This window comes from Lonchura striata, chromosome 2, assembly GCF_050655825.1.
Source record: "Lonchura striata isolate lonStrDom1 chromosome 2, ASM5065582v1, whole genome shotgun sequence".
Taxonomy (NCBI): Eukaryota; Metazoa; Chordata; class Aves; order Passeriformes; family Estrildidae; genus Lonchura; species Lonchura striata.
Window position 1 is genome coordinate 24,816,114 of NC_140704.1, and position 17,142 is coordinate 24,833,255.

General features: G+C 37.1%; 1 protein-coding gene across 6 annotated transcripts in view; it reads left to right on the forward strand.

Moving 5' to 3' along the window:
- The window catches only part of PPP1R9A (protein phosphatase 1 regulatory subunit 9A), a 127,484-nt gene that overhangs the window by 90,488 nt on the left and 19,854 nt on the right, over window positions 1-17,142 (forward strand). For 5 of the 6 annotated variants that reach the window (XM_021538387.3, XM_021538389.3, XM_021538386.3 and 2 more), the window contains exons 7-11: window positions 5,860-6,015; window positions 11,303-11,356; window positions 13,187-13,416; window positions 14,801-14,897; window positions 15,029-15,200. In XM_021538387.3, coding sequence (XP_021394062.1) covers window positions 5,860-6,015; window positions 11,303-11,356; window positions 13,187-13,416; window positions 14,801-14,897; window positions 15,029-15,200 — 709 coding nt within the window. The remainder of the gene's footprint in view (window positions 1-5,859; window positions 6,016-11,302; window positions 11,357-13,186; window positions 13,417-14,800; window positions 14,898-15,028; window positions 15,201-17,142) is intronic. The other variant, XM_085566652.1, reaches the window with a different exon arrangement.

Consider the following 17,142-nt stretch of genomic DNA (forward strand, 5'->3'; position numbering starts at 1 on the left):
AATCTGAGTATTATTATTTTTTGGCCACCTGACTATGCTATCCAGATCTACTCACATAACCTGCACTATTCCCAGGTAACTGACATGATGTAAACTGTGATCTAATGCACATTAGCCACAGTTCAAAGACATTTTGATCACCACAAGCACTTCTGCTTAATTTACTGTCAAATATGAGCATTACTTCTTTGAGCTTACCTTGCTCTGTGTGGACAAGTCTGGCTGGGTTTATGTTGCTGCCAGATACTACCAGCAGCTCTACATTCTTTGGCTCTGGTAAGCAGAGCACCTTTTGGGAAAAAAAATCTCAGTTTGCACTGGCTAAATGAATATCTACAAGTGTAGAAAAACCACTACTATGCTTTTGAATATGTTTCATCAAAGGAATAGTGACTCTGAATGCTTGGAGTTCAGAAGTATTTGAATTGCCAGTGTAAGGAGTTGGGCATTGAGGCAGCACAGAATTATACACAAGTTGTTCAGTCTCAGAGCTGTCAAGCCACCCTGTTCATTTTCCTGCAGCATTTAAAATATGGTAACATGGATCTCCAGGTACAGTGCTGCATAAATAAACAAGAAAATGATCTTGAGTCTGCCAAATTCTGAGGCTCAGAGACTTCACCACAAGTACAGCAATAACATTTTAAGTTTTCCAGAGCAGGAAGTCAGTGATCTTGTTTGAGTTCTGTGGTCATGGCACATGACTAGTGTTTGTTAGAGGTGGTTAAACCACAGGAAGAGAATGTGTGCCAAGCATGAGCAGGTTCTGGTGTTGTATCTTGCTGTGTCACTAGCTGGCTGGATTTCCTCTGTTTTGGAGCTTCTGAAAGTGTTCATAGCCCAAGGAGTCTGTAGGTATTTTAGAAGGATGCAAGTTATTTTAAAAAGCAGTCCTCTGAGACAGTTTTGGTTTCTGCCAGCTAGTGGGCAGTGGACTTGAGTTGGATACTAAATTTAGAGATGCAGTGTTAGCCTACTACCTTCTCATTCCATTGCCTCGCAGGAATGTTGCCTGACAGCTGTTTGTTGGGGAAGATTTACACTAATACATAGAGTTTCTAAAATACATATCATTTACTGTGTAAGCAATACTGAAAACTCATAATTTACTATATAAATGCCCTGCATCCCTGCATTTCAGAATCTACTGTTACCATGGGCAGGTCATCACAGGGTTGCAGGATGCTTTCATATGCTCCTTCATTTAAGTTTTTGCATGGAAACATAAAGCCCTTGTGCAGAACTGATGAACATGAAAAGAAGATGGATGTTCACAGTGGAGTCCATGCAAAGACCAGCAGTATAAGTGTGCATCAGCTCATAATTTGTTGTTAAGCTCTCACAAGCCAAGCACTTGAGCCAGTAGTATCAGCTATTTCTCAAGTATTGCATACAATGGTCAGGACTGGCATTTCCTCATGAGTCCATGCTAATCACAGTAAAGCTGTGTTGCCTCTAGATAGACTGCTACAGAGTTTGCTTATCACCAGTTTGTCTAGCTTTGTAAAAGCCCACATCCTTTTAATTTGTAGCAACATGTCAGAAAATAAAACTCAAAGGCTTTGAAGTAGGTACTGTCTTTGTATTTCCTGCTTAGTGTGCGAAGTATGATCTGAATCTGTATCCTTGACTGAAACCTTTTGAATTCCCTGTGTTAACATAGTGTTCTGTGCACGTGAGTCAAATCCTGACATTTCTTGGAATTTTGATTTGGACTTGGTATTATCTTCTTCATGTTATACAGTAAATGACAAGTCACATAAAGCAGATGACCTGTTCCCCAGAAGGCTGCATGGGGTGATGCAAAATGTGAAATGAATAATATATTGCAGGATTCTGTTTACTCTGTGGCCACAGACAAGTAGTTTAATGCAAGTGATGTTTTATAATATCACTAATAGTCAAACAAATATTTTTTTCATTTTAAATTCTCACTCATTAAGACATGCTGAGAGCAAAGCAGCATTTAAAACCATTGAGGAAAATCTTGACACTTGCTAAAAAAAAAAAAAAAAAGGTGGCAATGCACTTGAATGTCTCAACATCCAAAGAATACATTTGCTTAACCAAATCTTTCAGAGTACATTTTTTCCAACATCATTAACATGATGCACTCATATAAAAGCAATGATTAATAATGTGCCATTATGTTTTTCTTCACTCTTTTGAAAGAATTAAATACAAGCCATCAAAGAAAAAAAATCAGATGAAGAGATGGGCTTGAGTTATTTTTATAGTTCTTCAAATGGTGTTCCCTGATTGTGGGAGAGTTTCAGCAGGAACAAAATGTGTAGCTTGATGCAGCCTTTGTTATGGTGATTTGGGGAAGGTCTGTCTGCATTATCCTGGCTGGTACTGCAACTCCTTCTTTATGGTTGAGGGTGTTAGGCACATTTCAGAAATTTACTGTTAAGGCAGTTAAACAATGCAAGTAACACATTTTCCCTTTAGAAGTGGAAAATTGCAGCTCATGTGGATAATTTCATGCTATTAGCTGTGATTGCATATGGCAAAATGGAATGGCTAATATCAGAAGCTATTGCTTTGGATGAGACGAGCTTAAGCCCTAGGTGCTACTGAAATGAGAAACAGGGCTTTTACATGGAAGAATTCTGCTCACCAACACAGAATGAAGGGTCTAAGATTTTCCTTCAGGAGCATGTAAGTTTTCAGTGGCTATGGAATTGAAAATGTTAGCGCTGTTGCTGGCTAAGGAAACAAAATGTATTGCACGGAACCTCGGGGAGTTACAATGACAACTCTTACCTCACAGGGCTTTGTTATTTGAAGTAAGACAACTTCTTTTCTGTGCCTTGCTGCTCCTTGTAAAATAGTGAATTTCACATTCTGCCTAACTGGCACAGTGTCTGAACAACTACCATCTGGTAATTTAATGTGCAGCAAAAGTCAGAAGAGAAAATTTTCTCAGGGAAAGTATGTTTCATGTAATTTATGATACATATTTCCTCAATGTATGCATTGGTTCTTTTCAACCTGTAATTTGTTTTTCATGTAAGATGAAATCCCTTTATTTTGAAGACAAAAGCAAAAGTCCCACTTATTTCTGCATTCTGTGATGTGTTCTTGTCGTCCTGGTGTCTTGTTTACTGGAGCTGTGCTTTGCTTTGACAGCTACTTTTTTCATTAATTGAAGCAAAAATGATTGTGCTCATTGACACTAATTATGTACAATTTGAAACAAGATATTCCTTTTTGTTCATTTTTAGCTGCCTGACGTTCCTCTTCAAACACTCTGGCCCCTAAGGCCAGTAGAATATTGTCTGCTCTTGAATTTTTTCCCCAATAATTTACTCCTTCATATGTGTTCATTTTTATTTTTTTATTCAGTACTTTTTCTTAGCTTAAGTCTTTGGAGAAATCAGTTTTAACTAAATTAATCTGTTTTATTCCTTTGCCAAAATGGGTGAATGTAATTGGGATTTTGTATTAATGTATTTCTTTAAAATGCATATGTAGCTGTGCCAGATCTGTTTTGTTTTACATAAGCAGGGCATGAGTTTAGTGGTTAATGATCCTGTTTCTGCCTCTTCTTTGCTTGCTACAAAGATTTCCTTGCCACTGATGATGGACCCACCAGGATTTTTTTTAATGTAGAAATTACAGTTGCATATTACCTTTTTTGTTTCAGCGATAATGACTGCAAAATGGAAAGTACATGGACTGTTAGTATTTTTTCCCCACAAAAATTAATTTCTCTGAAATCTCAGTGTGATTTTAAGAGTTAGTCTATCTGCTTCTGGTTGCCCTGATAGTGTGTGAAGGTGGCATTACATGCTCCTGGAAAGAGCCAGGAGAGTTAGCAGCCAAATTTTCAGTTTAGACAGCTACTGCACATAGCCAGGGACAATAAAATAGAAGCAGAAGTTACTACAGGTGTAGTGTAACACAAGATTTTTTGTGTGTGTGCATAAGATCTAGACATACAGAATGACAATTTCAGGTGTTGTTTTGTTTAGCTATAGTGCTTACATGCCTGAAAACTCCAGTGAGATGGACTATGTATTCTTTGCTTCTCTTAAATAAGGAAAGAAGAAGCAAAACCAGCTGTTAGCTTTTTTTATAGAAGACTATTGAGATTCTTAGGCATATATGCTTAGTAGGCATGAAGTATATAACATAAATGGTTACTGTTTATTTCATTGGAGAATATGTTACTATATATAGTGGCAGCAATAGCTCACCAAAAAAGTGCCTCACTTTACAGTGACTATTTTAAAGTATGAATGTGCATGTTCATGACTTTCTTTTTAGTAGTTCTCTCAACATCATAAAATTTTATTCAACTATTTTATGCTTTCTATGTGTTTTGGCTTTGATTTTTAAAACTTCAGTGGTTTAAAAAACGAGGAATGTAGGTTTTTCATGATCTTTGAAGGTTCCTTTTAACCCAAACCATTCTATGATTCTGTGTGCTGTCTGTATGTCCTGTGCACCTAGAGTCAACATCTTGCATACACTGCTTTTTAGAGAGATTTACATAAGCCTAACAACAGCAGAGAAACTGAATTAAGGTAGGAAGTTGAGGTTTGAACTGTTGTTCAAACATCTGAGTTCTTACCTCTTGTTTTGAAAAGTCCTTTTGTCAAAAAATTACACTAATAGAACATTTTAGCAGTATAGGGAATATACTTCTGATAATAGTATTATGTTTCTTCATCTCAGAAACAGAAAGCTCGTGAAGAAAAACTTTGAATAGTTTTGTCAAAATTTTGGTGGTGTTACTGCATAAACATGAAAAAGACTGCACTGGTCCCCCCGCCCTTCCTTTTCCATGTATTTATTTAGTCCCAGGCCTTATAAATCCAGATGTGGTCCTGAGGGAAGTGTTTGCTTTATAATGTGTTTGCATAGTCATCTGCAAGCCAGCACTGTTTGTGATCTGTGCACGCTGTACTCCAGTTCCAGAGGGAGCCCTGCAGGAGCAAGGTGGTACCATTCCCCTTAGGGATGGGGAGAGATGAGCACAGATATGTGTGCAAAAGACTGAGTAGGCAGCTTGGGGTTCAATACTGCAAGCTTTTTCTCTGCAATATTGTTGTTTTGTTTGGTTTTGGTTTTGGTTTTTTGTTAGTTTGTTTTTTGTTTTTGTTTGTGTTTTTTTGTTGTTCTTGAGATACTGATTGCAGCTTACGATTTTTCAAAATCCTGTTTTGTCAGCGAATTGTTTACACCTCATGGTTTACCAACACAAGAAACACCCACATTTATTGTTCCAAACTAGTTCATAGCAGCTCCTTATTCAGGTTGAAAATTGAATAAACTCTGGCTTCAGACCCTGAACTTGTTTGACTCTGACACTTGGTTTCTTTTTCCTACTCTTGTCTTTCTGCGTGGGTGTGACTTTTCTCTATTGTTAATTTGTTTATAAAGAACAAACTAGTGAATTTTCAAATTCAACATGGAACATCACTGGAGAATTACTTCATCCAGATGACTTTACTAACGACTAAGCAAGACCCTGTTTGTTGCATTCTGTGTTTTTCCTGTTTAGAAAAGATTCACTGTTAAATCTGAAATAAATTTGGAGAGTTCTTCCAGTGGAAAATAGGTCTCACTTGGAAAAGGATTGAACTTCAAAATACAGAGCCAGTAATGCTCGAGAACTGAGTTATTAGTGCTTTAAGACACTGTTTTCTCTTCTCTCTTAATGTACTGAAATACTACTGTGGAGTTATATTTTTTCTGGTAGAATTCACCAGTACTGGGATTATAGCTAACGACAAAGATAACCTTTTGTGTATGCAGAATGCTGTGATTGCACAGTATGTTAATTACACTTTGAATAGTCTCTGCATAATAAGAGGATAACTGGAATTTCTTAAATGCTATAAAATTAAGACAGGGGAATATGCTACAGATGAAGAAGATGAAGACATGGGACCTGTCCTTCCAGGAGGTGACATGGCTATTGAAGTGTTCGATCTCCCTGAAAATGATGACATGTTCTCCCCCAGTGATGTGGACACCAGCAAACTTGCTCACAAATTCAAAGAAGTAAGTTATACATCAGAAAATACTACTGACATACATCACTGAACCAGATTTCTAATTATCTCACTGCTTGGGTTTTTTCTCTTGAAAACTGGAATGATTTTTAGCTTCTTTTATGCTTAGTACTTTGAAATTAGTCAAAAATTTCTGCTTGACAGAAGTAGAACAGGCCTTTGGAGATATTTTGGCATCAGCTTTCAGGTGACTGTTGTATTGATGAGGGCAATTTATAAATTTACTTTTCAATATAGAAGTTACTCTGCCTCAGCACCTAGTTTGACCACATAGAAAAAGTGCAAGTTAATTCATCACTAGCAGGGTGCTGTGGTTTGGGGTTGGTTTTTTTTGGCTTGGTTTGCTTTGGTTTGCTTTGGTGATTGGGAAAAGCAAACAATAAATGTGAAACTCATCCTATGCCATTACACAGTGACTCATCAGTGTACAGCCATGTCATCTGTTTGACTATGTATTTAGAAAGATGCTCTATTGGGGAAGCAGCCATACTTCAAGATGGTATTTTACCAAAACCATACCAAGTTTATGGTTAGAGAGTATAGTATCCACCTGTACTAACTGTGGTGTTCATTGTGGTCATTGAATTAATATAATTTCACATACCAAAGTATGGAGGGACATTTCTTCTGTATTTTAGGCTATATGCTTTGATGTGGCATCTTTTTAAACTTTCCTGAATTCTCATGCAAATAAAGATATGAAACAATGGATATACCTAAGCTTACAGTAATGGGCTAAGTGATGGCAGTGAAGAACTTGTTGGGGTTTTTTTTTTAAACACAGGAAGATGGAAGGGTGGAAAGTAGCCAAAACCTCATGGGAGATTTAAGCAGCAGAACCTGGGCCCACATAGGAATTTTAAAATACCAGGACTGCCTTTTTATCCTTCACCACTTATCTTCTTGCCTTCACTCAAACCAGATCTTTTATCTTGCATAAATATATTGTTGTTACCTGCTAATGAGAGTCATGTGTGGAGAGTAATCAGTCAATGAGCAACCAATCTTTCCCTTTTCTGATGATAACCCTTGTTACCATTGGATGCCTACTTTTATTCATTGTTGGTTCCTGCAAGTTTTGTACACTAAATTATTTTCTCACTCCATATTTTGAGTTTCATACTCTTACACAAATTAGCAGAACATTTTATTTCATTTTCTAATACTTTGCATCATACATAGAATACAGTCTCAAAGCAGTGGGAAGATGCTACTGTCCTCTGCGTGCCAGCAAGTTTTCCAAGGCTGTGCACTGATGGGCAAGAAACTCACCTTTGAATAAACTACCTTTGAATCTGTGCTTGAATACAGTTTCCATATACTTGAACTATTGCCATACTTGAGCTTGTCCAGACTGATTTGAAGTTATTTGCAGACCTGTCTTCTGTAATGGCCTTAAAACGCTGTTTTAGAGGCTAGATGAAGGTACTTTGGGATCCTTGAGTGTAAGTGTAGATGAGAGCCTGAGAAGAAAACATTAAATGCTCCTGCCTAAGAGTGGGCTCTTTGAGCAGCCCACGCAGTTACTGCTGTTCTGAGCACACCACTTTTGTTTCACGGATTGTCTCCAAGAGTACACAGCTGCGTTTTGTTGGCTGATGTCGAGTGAGTGCATGTATTTTTCTTGGTATTTGCCCTGAATCCTTTCAACACTGGAGGACTTGTTCATGATCACACTGCACAAGCCCACACAGTGTTTTCTGGAATTGTATTTAAAGAATAACTGTTCTTTCTTTTTCTTACTCCAGAGATTAATGGAAGTATTAGGCAAATGGGTAGGACATAATCTTTAAGCATAATAGTTTGACCTAATTAGTTGAATTCAGTCTTCGCAACAGAAATCATGTTCCCATACTCTGCGAGCACTCTTATTTAAAATGCCTTGCTTTTGGAATGAAAGTCAGAAGAGAGATGGGCATTCCTGGGTGAATCACTGTACTTTTGAAAGTCTTGTTTTCCTGGCTGTAAAGCAGGAAATACAGGACTGATTTTTCTTAACTGCTTCGAGAGAGAGCTAGAAATTTTCTTTTAGCTGTGATGATTGAAGAGAGACAAGATCTGTGGGGAGAAGGGACATTTATGTAAGAATTCACTATTTCATATTTTAATTAAATATATGAAGAATGGATGATCATTATATGCAAAAATATATATTGATTAGGTAAAAATTGTCATGGTAATTATTAGATTCTATTGCATACTTTCCTTCGCAGTGTACTCCTGATATTTTAGCATTTTCTAGACTTTCATCCCATTCTACCTTTTGCAGTCTTGATGAATTCAGTCCATTTTCTCTAAAAGTTACCTTTTATAACAGGTTTTATTGTTTTGTAGAAAATTAATCAGCTTTTCAAGACATACTTGAATAGGAAATGTGCCAAAAATTACTCAAAATGTCTTTGTTGAAGTGAAGCTTTCACAATTTTATATTGACTTAAAAGCCAAAAAAAAAAAAACCAAAACAAAACAAAAAAATAGTATCTGCCAAGAATTTGTCTGGCATTAAGTAGGACATGGAATAAAGATTTCTGGTCCCCTGTTAGCAAACTTGCTTAAAAAATGTTAGCTATGGAGTCCAGATTTTCTTGCCAAATAATTGACCTTGCCTGTTGTTTAGTCTAACCTATAAATGTGTTAGCATTTCTCATCTATTCTACAAGCATAATTCGTTCTTTTTTTTACACATTTTTCTGTTAAGCAGAAAAGTGTCTTCTTTCTTTTCCTCAGTGGGATCTGCTGTACCATGTACTGATTCAATGATTTGACTGGGTACTCAGTACTCATTTTTTTAAACTCAGTAACAGAGAGCACAAAAATAACTGTTAAAAACCATCTGTACCTGAGCAGCTTGTTATTTATGCAACAATTTGGAGTTTATTTGTATGTAATAATAAGCTCTTTAAGTGCTCCGTATGGATTTGTGGGGTTTCAGAAGAGATGGGTGTGGACTGTCAGCAGGTAGCCTAAGGCTTTGAGTCTTGGCTTTTTGGTGTCATCATGAAGTTTGAAAAAGGGAAAATCTAGCTCATCCATTATTCCCCTGATTTTATCTCATCCCAGAACAGTGTAGCAGAACTAAGCAAAGGTTGGGCATTTTATAAGCACCATGATGTTTTGAGACAGTTCTTTAATAATTTGTCACTATTAACAAGAATGCAATGGGGAGAAAAACCAGTTCTCAGTCTCTGAAAATTGTAGATCAGCGGTTGGAATGACTGAGCTCAAAACTTGCAAGTAACCTCATGCAAATGCTAATTGAAGTATCTCCTTTTTTTCCTCTAATATATATATAAAAAGGTGTGTGTCCTTCTCATCTTCCTGGCCTGCTAGGTGCAGTAGCTTCACTGGCAGCTTCTTGCCATTGCACCAGCTCCAGGGCTGCCAGGTGCCCTGCTCCCAGCTGCACTGGCACCTCTCCATCCTGGAGCAGTAGCCCTGCTCCCCTGTGATCCATGGGTTACCTGTGTCTCTGCAAGCAGCTGTAGTCAGTGCCTGGTTTTGTTTGAAATGAAATCTCCTTTCACTGGGCACAGGAAGAATCGTAACACTTTTCAGTGCAAAGTCAAAAAGTGAACATAAGTAACAGATGATTGTGGAGACTAGGACTTCTTACAGTCTCCTCTGGAAACTGTGACCAAGAAATGAGTGTTGGAAAGAAGATTCCTAAACAGTGAACCGGTGTCTCCTTATTCTTTCCAGCATAAATTCAGGACTTCTCCACCTTAAAGGACTAGGTTTATTCAATAGATTAATTAAGACTGTTTTGCAAACCAAACTATCTGAGAGTGTGCATTTCCTATGCCACAAGAAGTGGCATTCAAGAGACTTCATGAAAAAGGAATTTCTACATTGGTTTTGAATTCTTCAGAGATACTTGTACTGGTCAGCTCAGTGATAGCTCCATTACTTTGAAAATTATTCCTCTCTTCCAGAAGAACTTCTTTGATTTATTTGCAGATTTTCTTGCTAACAGCTGGTTCTTCAACAACGTAGCCATTGCTTCACCGGAGTTGTTAGTTTATGGTTCAGTACAATGACCTCATATACTCTATTAGCTCACATAAACTATTCCCAAAAGCTCATGTTTGTCTTGTAAGAGAAGTAACTTGCATGTAAAACATGCTTTTCCATAACTATTCATTCTATTCATAAATAATGGATGATGCCTTATCTCCAGTGCAGTGCTGGCTCAGGCTTTAATTCATGTTTTGATCTTGTCCTCAGCTCCATACCCAATATACCCAAGTCACTGATTCAGTGTGAGGTTTTGGGGCCTGTCAGTAGTTTGTCTGTGCTGCCTGCTTTAAAATGTACAGCAGCAGGGATTGGGGTGCAGGCCAGTATTGGGTACATGTGCATGATCATTTCCATTTAGATTAGGGTTATGCTGTTGAACTGTGGTTCAGTTTATACTTCAGAGTGTTCCTGGAGCCAGACCTTTGTGGCAAAACTAAAGGTGTTTCAGGACATTGCCTAATACAATCAGAGTAGCAGACTATGGTAGACTGTTCCCTCCAAAGGAACATACAAATGTAGGTTAGTACAGAAGAAATCCCACAGCAGGTGTGCAGGTGGGTGCCTGGTCCTCCACACCAATCCTTTCCCTGTACAGACCCCTGTTGTTGTGGCTGCTTGGTGATGTAAATACAATCTTTAGCACACTGCCTGGGCTGTTCATCTGCTTTGCAATCGCTTTGTTGTTTGAGTGCTGTTGCTGTTATTTACACTTTCCCTGTTTAACTGCCCTCAACTGAGATTAGCTGGCTTGTGCAGAGAAACTTCAGCTATTGGTGAAGGATAGCATCAGTTTACCTTTCTTCTTGCATGAAATAAATGTGGAATCTTCCCTCAAGGTTTTCCTGACTTCTTGAGTTGTTAAATCACTTATTTCCATATTTGCTTATTTGTAATGTGTTTGCTTTAATCAGTGCAGTGGGACTTAAAGCACTGGGATGTATTTCACATTCACATCAGACAAGAGCAAAGCCCAGCAGGATAACATCTAATTTTTTTAAACATAAGACATTTGGTTTTGCTAAACAGATTGGATGTTCTGATTTGAAATTATGTGTGGTTAGACGGCATCCTATCTTTAATTAGGTTGCACAGACTGAGTCATTTTGCAAGCTAGACATTTTAATTTACAATCTACTGCACTGCAGCACTCTTCGGGGCCTTCTGCTGTGTAATAAGGTATTCAACTTGCAGCACAGGCTTTAAAAATACCAGAGTACTCTCTGTGACTTCACTTGTTTATTTTATGTTTTCAATTCTAGTTGCAAATCAAACATGCAGTTACAGAAGCTGAAATTCAGAAGCTGAAGACAAAGGTAAGAATCAATATATGGTTAATACATAATAGTTTTTTCTTCATGCAAAATCAGATCTGAAGAATTATCTTTATGTGGGTGGAGAAGTCACCATCCTTATTAAAGGCTGATTAAAGGCTCTGCTAAATCTTGTCTTGGTGTATATTCTTTATTCCAAGTTTCGAGTAAAAATCTTAAGTGCTGCTATTAAAAGAAAGTGCCAACTTTTGTAGCTTCAACTAAACATATGTTTAAAGGGGTATCATAATGACTAAATTGCAGATTGCTAGTTTTAAAATTCTGATGCATTTTTTCTGGTTTTAAAATTATATTTGTCTTGAATATCCAAGTTGAAGTTGATAGGTTTTTATTTACCAGTGATGTTAAAGTATCCCTACGCTACTTTCCATCATGGACATTTTTTAAAAACGTGACTATTTTAAAGCTATTTAATAGAAATTATTTTTATTCACAGAAGAAAAAGTATTGTTTCATATTGTTGCAGTTCTCTTTAAAAGAGTCTAGGAAGGAAAATATGATCCATTTAAAAGAAAACATCTCACAATTAGTTGCTAGTTGATAAATTAAATTTGCTGTAACAATAAAAACAATTGGGTTTTTTTTTTGTACTAGGGTAACATTTATGGGAATCTAACTGATTATTCAATTGTTCAGCAGTATTAAATTTTATAATGACATCCTTCTCTTTGAGTCTGCATACATTATAAAGTATACAAAATAAGAAAAAGAGAAAATTGTACTTCAGGAAAAGATTTAAGATTATTATTTCTTTCCAGCAGCATTTGCACTCACTATTATTTTGTATTTTGCATAGTGTTTATTGAATCTGCATAAATTACTGTTTAAAAAAATTCAGAGTGCAACTGTTTTCTGTGAGGACAATTTTTCTTGTCCTGTCTCAGTCCAGAAAGTAAGAAATCTTTTCTTCCTCTGCTTTTCAGTTCCAATCTAGCAATTGGAGCCACACAGTCGATCCTTTGGGACTGTGCCGAGGCTTATTGACTTGATGGCATCAATGTGTGGGTGTAAACATTCCTCTCTGTAAATCCATTTGCAAAATTAGGGTTAATGTGCCTTTTAGTGTTGGACCTTTTTACCTCATTGTTTCAATAGAGTTGAAGAAAATGTGTCTAATTTAGGTATATTACTAATAAAACAGCAAACAAGTTAATTTTTTTGGTGTGTATAATCCATAATGCTAGCAGAACTGCCTAGAGCAAATTAAGAACTCTTGATAAATAAACAGGGATGTTAAGGCATTTTTTGTTTACTAAATTATAAGGGCTAAATCCCACAAAATGCTGTATAACCCTACCCTTATCCAGCACCAAACACTGAAACCTGCAGATAGCTTCAGTTAGCAAATGAGAACACTAAAGCAAAACAAAAAAATCTGGAAATCAAATTCCTCCTTCCCAAAACAAGAAATGCCATCATTTTCTGAAAGTGTGTGAATGCTTTATAGCACCTGAGTCACGTGCACAAAGCAAAATGCATCCCATGTGCTGGCTGATTTACCCTGCAGTTTGCCTGAGTACTGCACTATTGACATTTTTAAATGTCAGCCAGTCAAATAGGTTAGTATAACCCAGAGAAGCATAGAGGCTGCACTGGAACACTGAGCAAAAACTCTTCTTGGTTTTATGAGGAAGAATAATACATGTATCAGCCTGTTTTCTTTGTCCTGGAATACTCTTCCCACTGCTAGCATATTGCTATCATAGTTGCTGATTTACTGATTCTCTCAATTTGTGTTGTTTGAATTAATCCTGAACTATTAGGCTGCACTTTGCAGCTTTTTATGGACTGCATCTCCACTCCTTTGTTCAGCTGCAGGCTGCTGAGAATGAGAAGGTGAGGTGGGAATTGGAGAAGACCCAACTCCAGCAGAACATTGAGGAGAATAAGGAAAGGATGATGAAATTAGAGAGTTATTGGATTGAGGCACAAACCCTGTGTCACACAGTGAATGAGCACCTCAAGGAGACGCAAAGCCAGTATCAGGCTCTGGAGAAGAAATATAACAAGGCAAAGAAATTAATCAAGGATTTTCAGCAAAAGTAAGCAGCTACACCAGGCTCAGCAAATGATTTAATGGCCAGTTAGAAAACATGTATGTGATATATTTCAAAATATGAAACCCACTGTTAAACACCTGTAAGGTAAACACTGTTTTCCACTTTTTTATTAATGAAAAGCATGGACTCTTTCTGCTATGGAAAAATGCCAGTATGGAAGCTGTAGTCATACTTTACCTAAATAAAGACCTAGTCTGTAATATTCCAGGTTGGTATGTTTCAGAATTAGGACATAGCTTGATGTAATTGCAAACAACTAAGAGTAATCACAGTAAAGCATTTGATTAGCAAAGTTTGCAGCAATTTATATGGGTACTGTATCAGCTGGATTCACTCCTGATGTGTACTTATGTAACATCAAAAAGAATACTGTTTTGTTACATTTTACATTTTATTTTTCTTCTTCTTGTAGATGCCAAGAATATTTGAGCTGAATTGAGCTAACTGATGATTTCCTGGCCCCCTCTGTTTCATGTGGTTCCCTCTCCCTGGTGGCTAGCAAGAATAATATCTTACATTTCTATAACAGCTTCCATTCCCCAAATTACTTTTTTTCTTTTTTTTTTTTTTTTTTTGCAGCAGCAGTTATTTCATTTTCTGCTGAAATACACTTATTTAAAGAGGAATAATCAAAGACATACAGCAATGTCAAGTGATAATAGGGATTGCAGAAATGAATATACTGTCCCATTAAAAAGGGGGTTAGATTATCAAAATATCATTACCTATTTTGGAATTTCGTGACTGTTCCAAAACTAGTTTGCATCCTGTGTGCTTTCTGTCACAAATGTCTTTGCTATTCTTTTTATTCAAAATAAAAAGAAGAGATAAGGCAAGTCACTAGAAAGAATTTGGATAGCTTTCTATTGACATTCTGCTTTATATTAGTAAAAGATCTAGTCAGTTGTTTTTAAAGACTCCTTTACTGACATAACATATTTCCTTTAGAAAATTAAATTTATACCTGCAAACTTAGAGGTTGTCCATTCTGTGAATAAGGACAATCATACTCTAATAAAATAAGAGACTTTGCTCTATGTCCTACAAGATAGAGCAACATAAACTAAGCTATGTTGGTTTTGTTATAAACACATATTACAAAAAGATACCAGTTTAACAGTTTTGATTATTAGTGAGAACTGAGATTTTTTTTTCCAGATAAGTTGTTCTTGCCATTTTTATATCCTTAGCATATTCACTTAGACTAATTGCTTAGGGTTTTATCCTGATTGCAGTTTCATTGTTCTTACTAAGTGAGTGATAAATTATTTGGTAAGGACAGATTTTTCTGATGAGTAGCAAAACATTTTTTTTTCACTCTGATTGCTTTGATGACAGCAAATACATCCTTTTTTTTTCCCCTAAGAGAGCTTGACTTCATCAAACGCCAGGAAGCTGAACGAAAGAAAATAGAAGATTTAGAGAAAGCACACCTTGTAGAGGTTCAAGGCTTACAAGCTCGTGTGAGTAGCATTTACTCTTATATTTGAAGAATGAGACAATTCTGTGTGATATTCTGGAAGAACAACATCTCTAATGGAGGGGGTATATTGGGGTGAATATTGTTGGTAATACTGTGTCGTATTTCTTTCAGATACAAGACTTGGAAGCAGAAGTTTTCAGGCTAATGAAGCAAAATGGAAGCCAGGTTAACAATAACAACAACATTTTTGAAAGGCAGACATCTTTTGGAGAAGTTTCTAGAGGAGATCCAGTGGAAAATCTAGATACTAAGCAAGTGACCTGCCTGGATGGCTTAAGTCAAGGTTTGTTTGAACCAAACCGCAACTCCTATGAATCATAGAATCATAGAATGGTTTGGGTTGGAAGTACTTAAAGACCATTTAGTTCCAATCCCCCTGCCATGGACAGGGACACCTTTCACTAGACCAGGTTGCTCAAAGCTGCCTCTGACCTGGCCTTGAACACCTCCATGGATGGGGCAGCCAGAGCTTCTCTGGGCAACCTGCTCCAGTGTCTCACCACCCTCACAGTAAAGAATTCCTTCCCCATATCTAAACTAAATGTCCCTTCTTTCAGTTTGAGCCATTACTCCTTGTCACTGGAGTTCCTGACAGAGTCCCTCTCTGGCTTCCCTGTGAGGCCCCTTCAGATGCTGGAAGGTTTCTGTGAGCTCTCTGCACAACCTTCTCATTTCCAGGCTGAACAGCCCCAACTTTCTCAGCCTGTCTTTATGGTGGGCGGGGTGTTCCAGTCCCCTTATCAATATTATGGTCTTCCTCTGGATTTGATCCAACAGTTCCATGTCCTTCTTAGCTGGGAGTCCCAGAGCTGGATGCAGCACTCCAGGTGGGGTCCCATGAGAGCACAGGGGCAGAATCTCCTTTGACCTACTGGGCACCCTGCTTTTGATGCAGCCCAGGATTCCTAGAAACTCTCATATTATTTATTTCTCTGTTGAAAAAAAGCAATACATTATGCAGTAATTTAAGTTCTAGCAAGCACAGAGGTGTTTTATTAAAATTCATATTTTGGCAGTCATTTCATGTGTGGACTCCAACAATGTTGCCTTATAAACAAATTAATTTTAACTACATTTTTAACAAGTTATGTGTATAAAAAAGAGCTAATCCTGCTGAAATGGTATTAAGTGATATGCAGACCTTGTGCAATTGGTTTCCACAAATCTTCACAGATCTGTTTTTTTCTGTTTTAATGAAATCTCTGAAGTTCAGAAAAGCACCCAGGATGACAAGACGGTCTGTATTTCTGCCATAGAGACTCATTAAGTGTTATAAAACACTTAATACTTAGCAGTGGTGTTAACACAAATCCTTCTAGTAGTTTGTTTCAGGAGAAGAAACTATGTTTTCTTCACTTGACTTAGAAAAATGATGCTTACATGTACTGTTGTAACAATGTCAACACACATCTATGGCTCAAGAGCTAAAATCCAGGAATTTGTACATGTTAAAGAAAAGAAAAATTTTAAAATTCATTCTAACAAGTTGGAAGTTCTTAGCACAGTATTAAAAATCTGCATGTCAGTGCTTAAAAATTATGTTTTTTAATCAATGCATTTGCATGAAAATTTTCAAAGGGCTGCCTTTTTTCATTCCAAAAATGTTTTCCTGGAGAAATATTTCCAGTGTTAATTATTTTTGAGTGTTAGACTAGATGATCTCTAAATTTATACACCCAAGTTTAACCACATGAATACAAACACAAATTATTTGCTAGGAAAAATTAGTAATCGACAGTGATTTTTTGAAAGCAAAAGCTGCATAGTTAGACCTTAGATTTCAGGCTTCATTTGTGGTTTTAACAAGAGGCCTTCATTTTTAAAATAAGAACATCTTTAAATATGCTGCAGCACTCTTTGACTTCCATATACCTTTTCCAGCAAATTCTGTGTCATTTGCTGAGGTCTGTATCAGACTATAACGCAGTGATACTTGCTCTGCAAAGAGCCTTGTCTCTGGACCACTCTTGTTTAAAACTTTTAAGAAAAGAACTTGACATCAACCCATGGATGTTTACAGAGGAGCAAGGGAGTTGTCCACAATGGACAGCTGGAGATGAGTAGAGTCCCTCTGGTGCTGTGGATTGTGCACACTGCCTTTGTGACATTCACACAGGTGCTCCAGTCTCTTTTCTGGCTCATCTTTGGCAAGTATAACACATGCTTCTTGATCAAGCCTCTGCATTGGGTTCATGGGGTAGGACTGCATGTAGACAGCCACATCC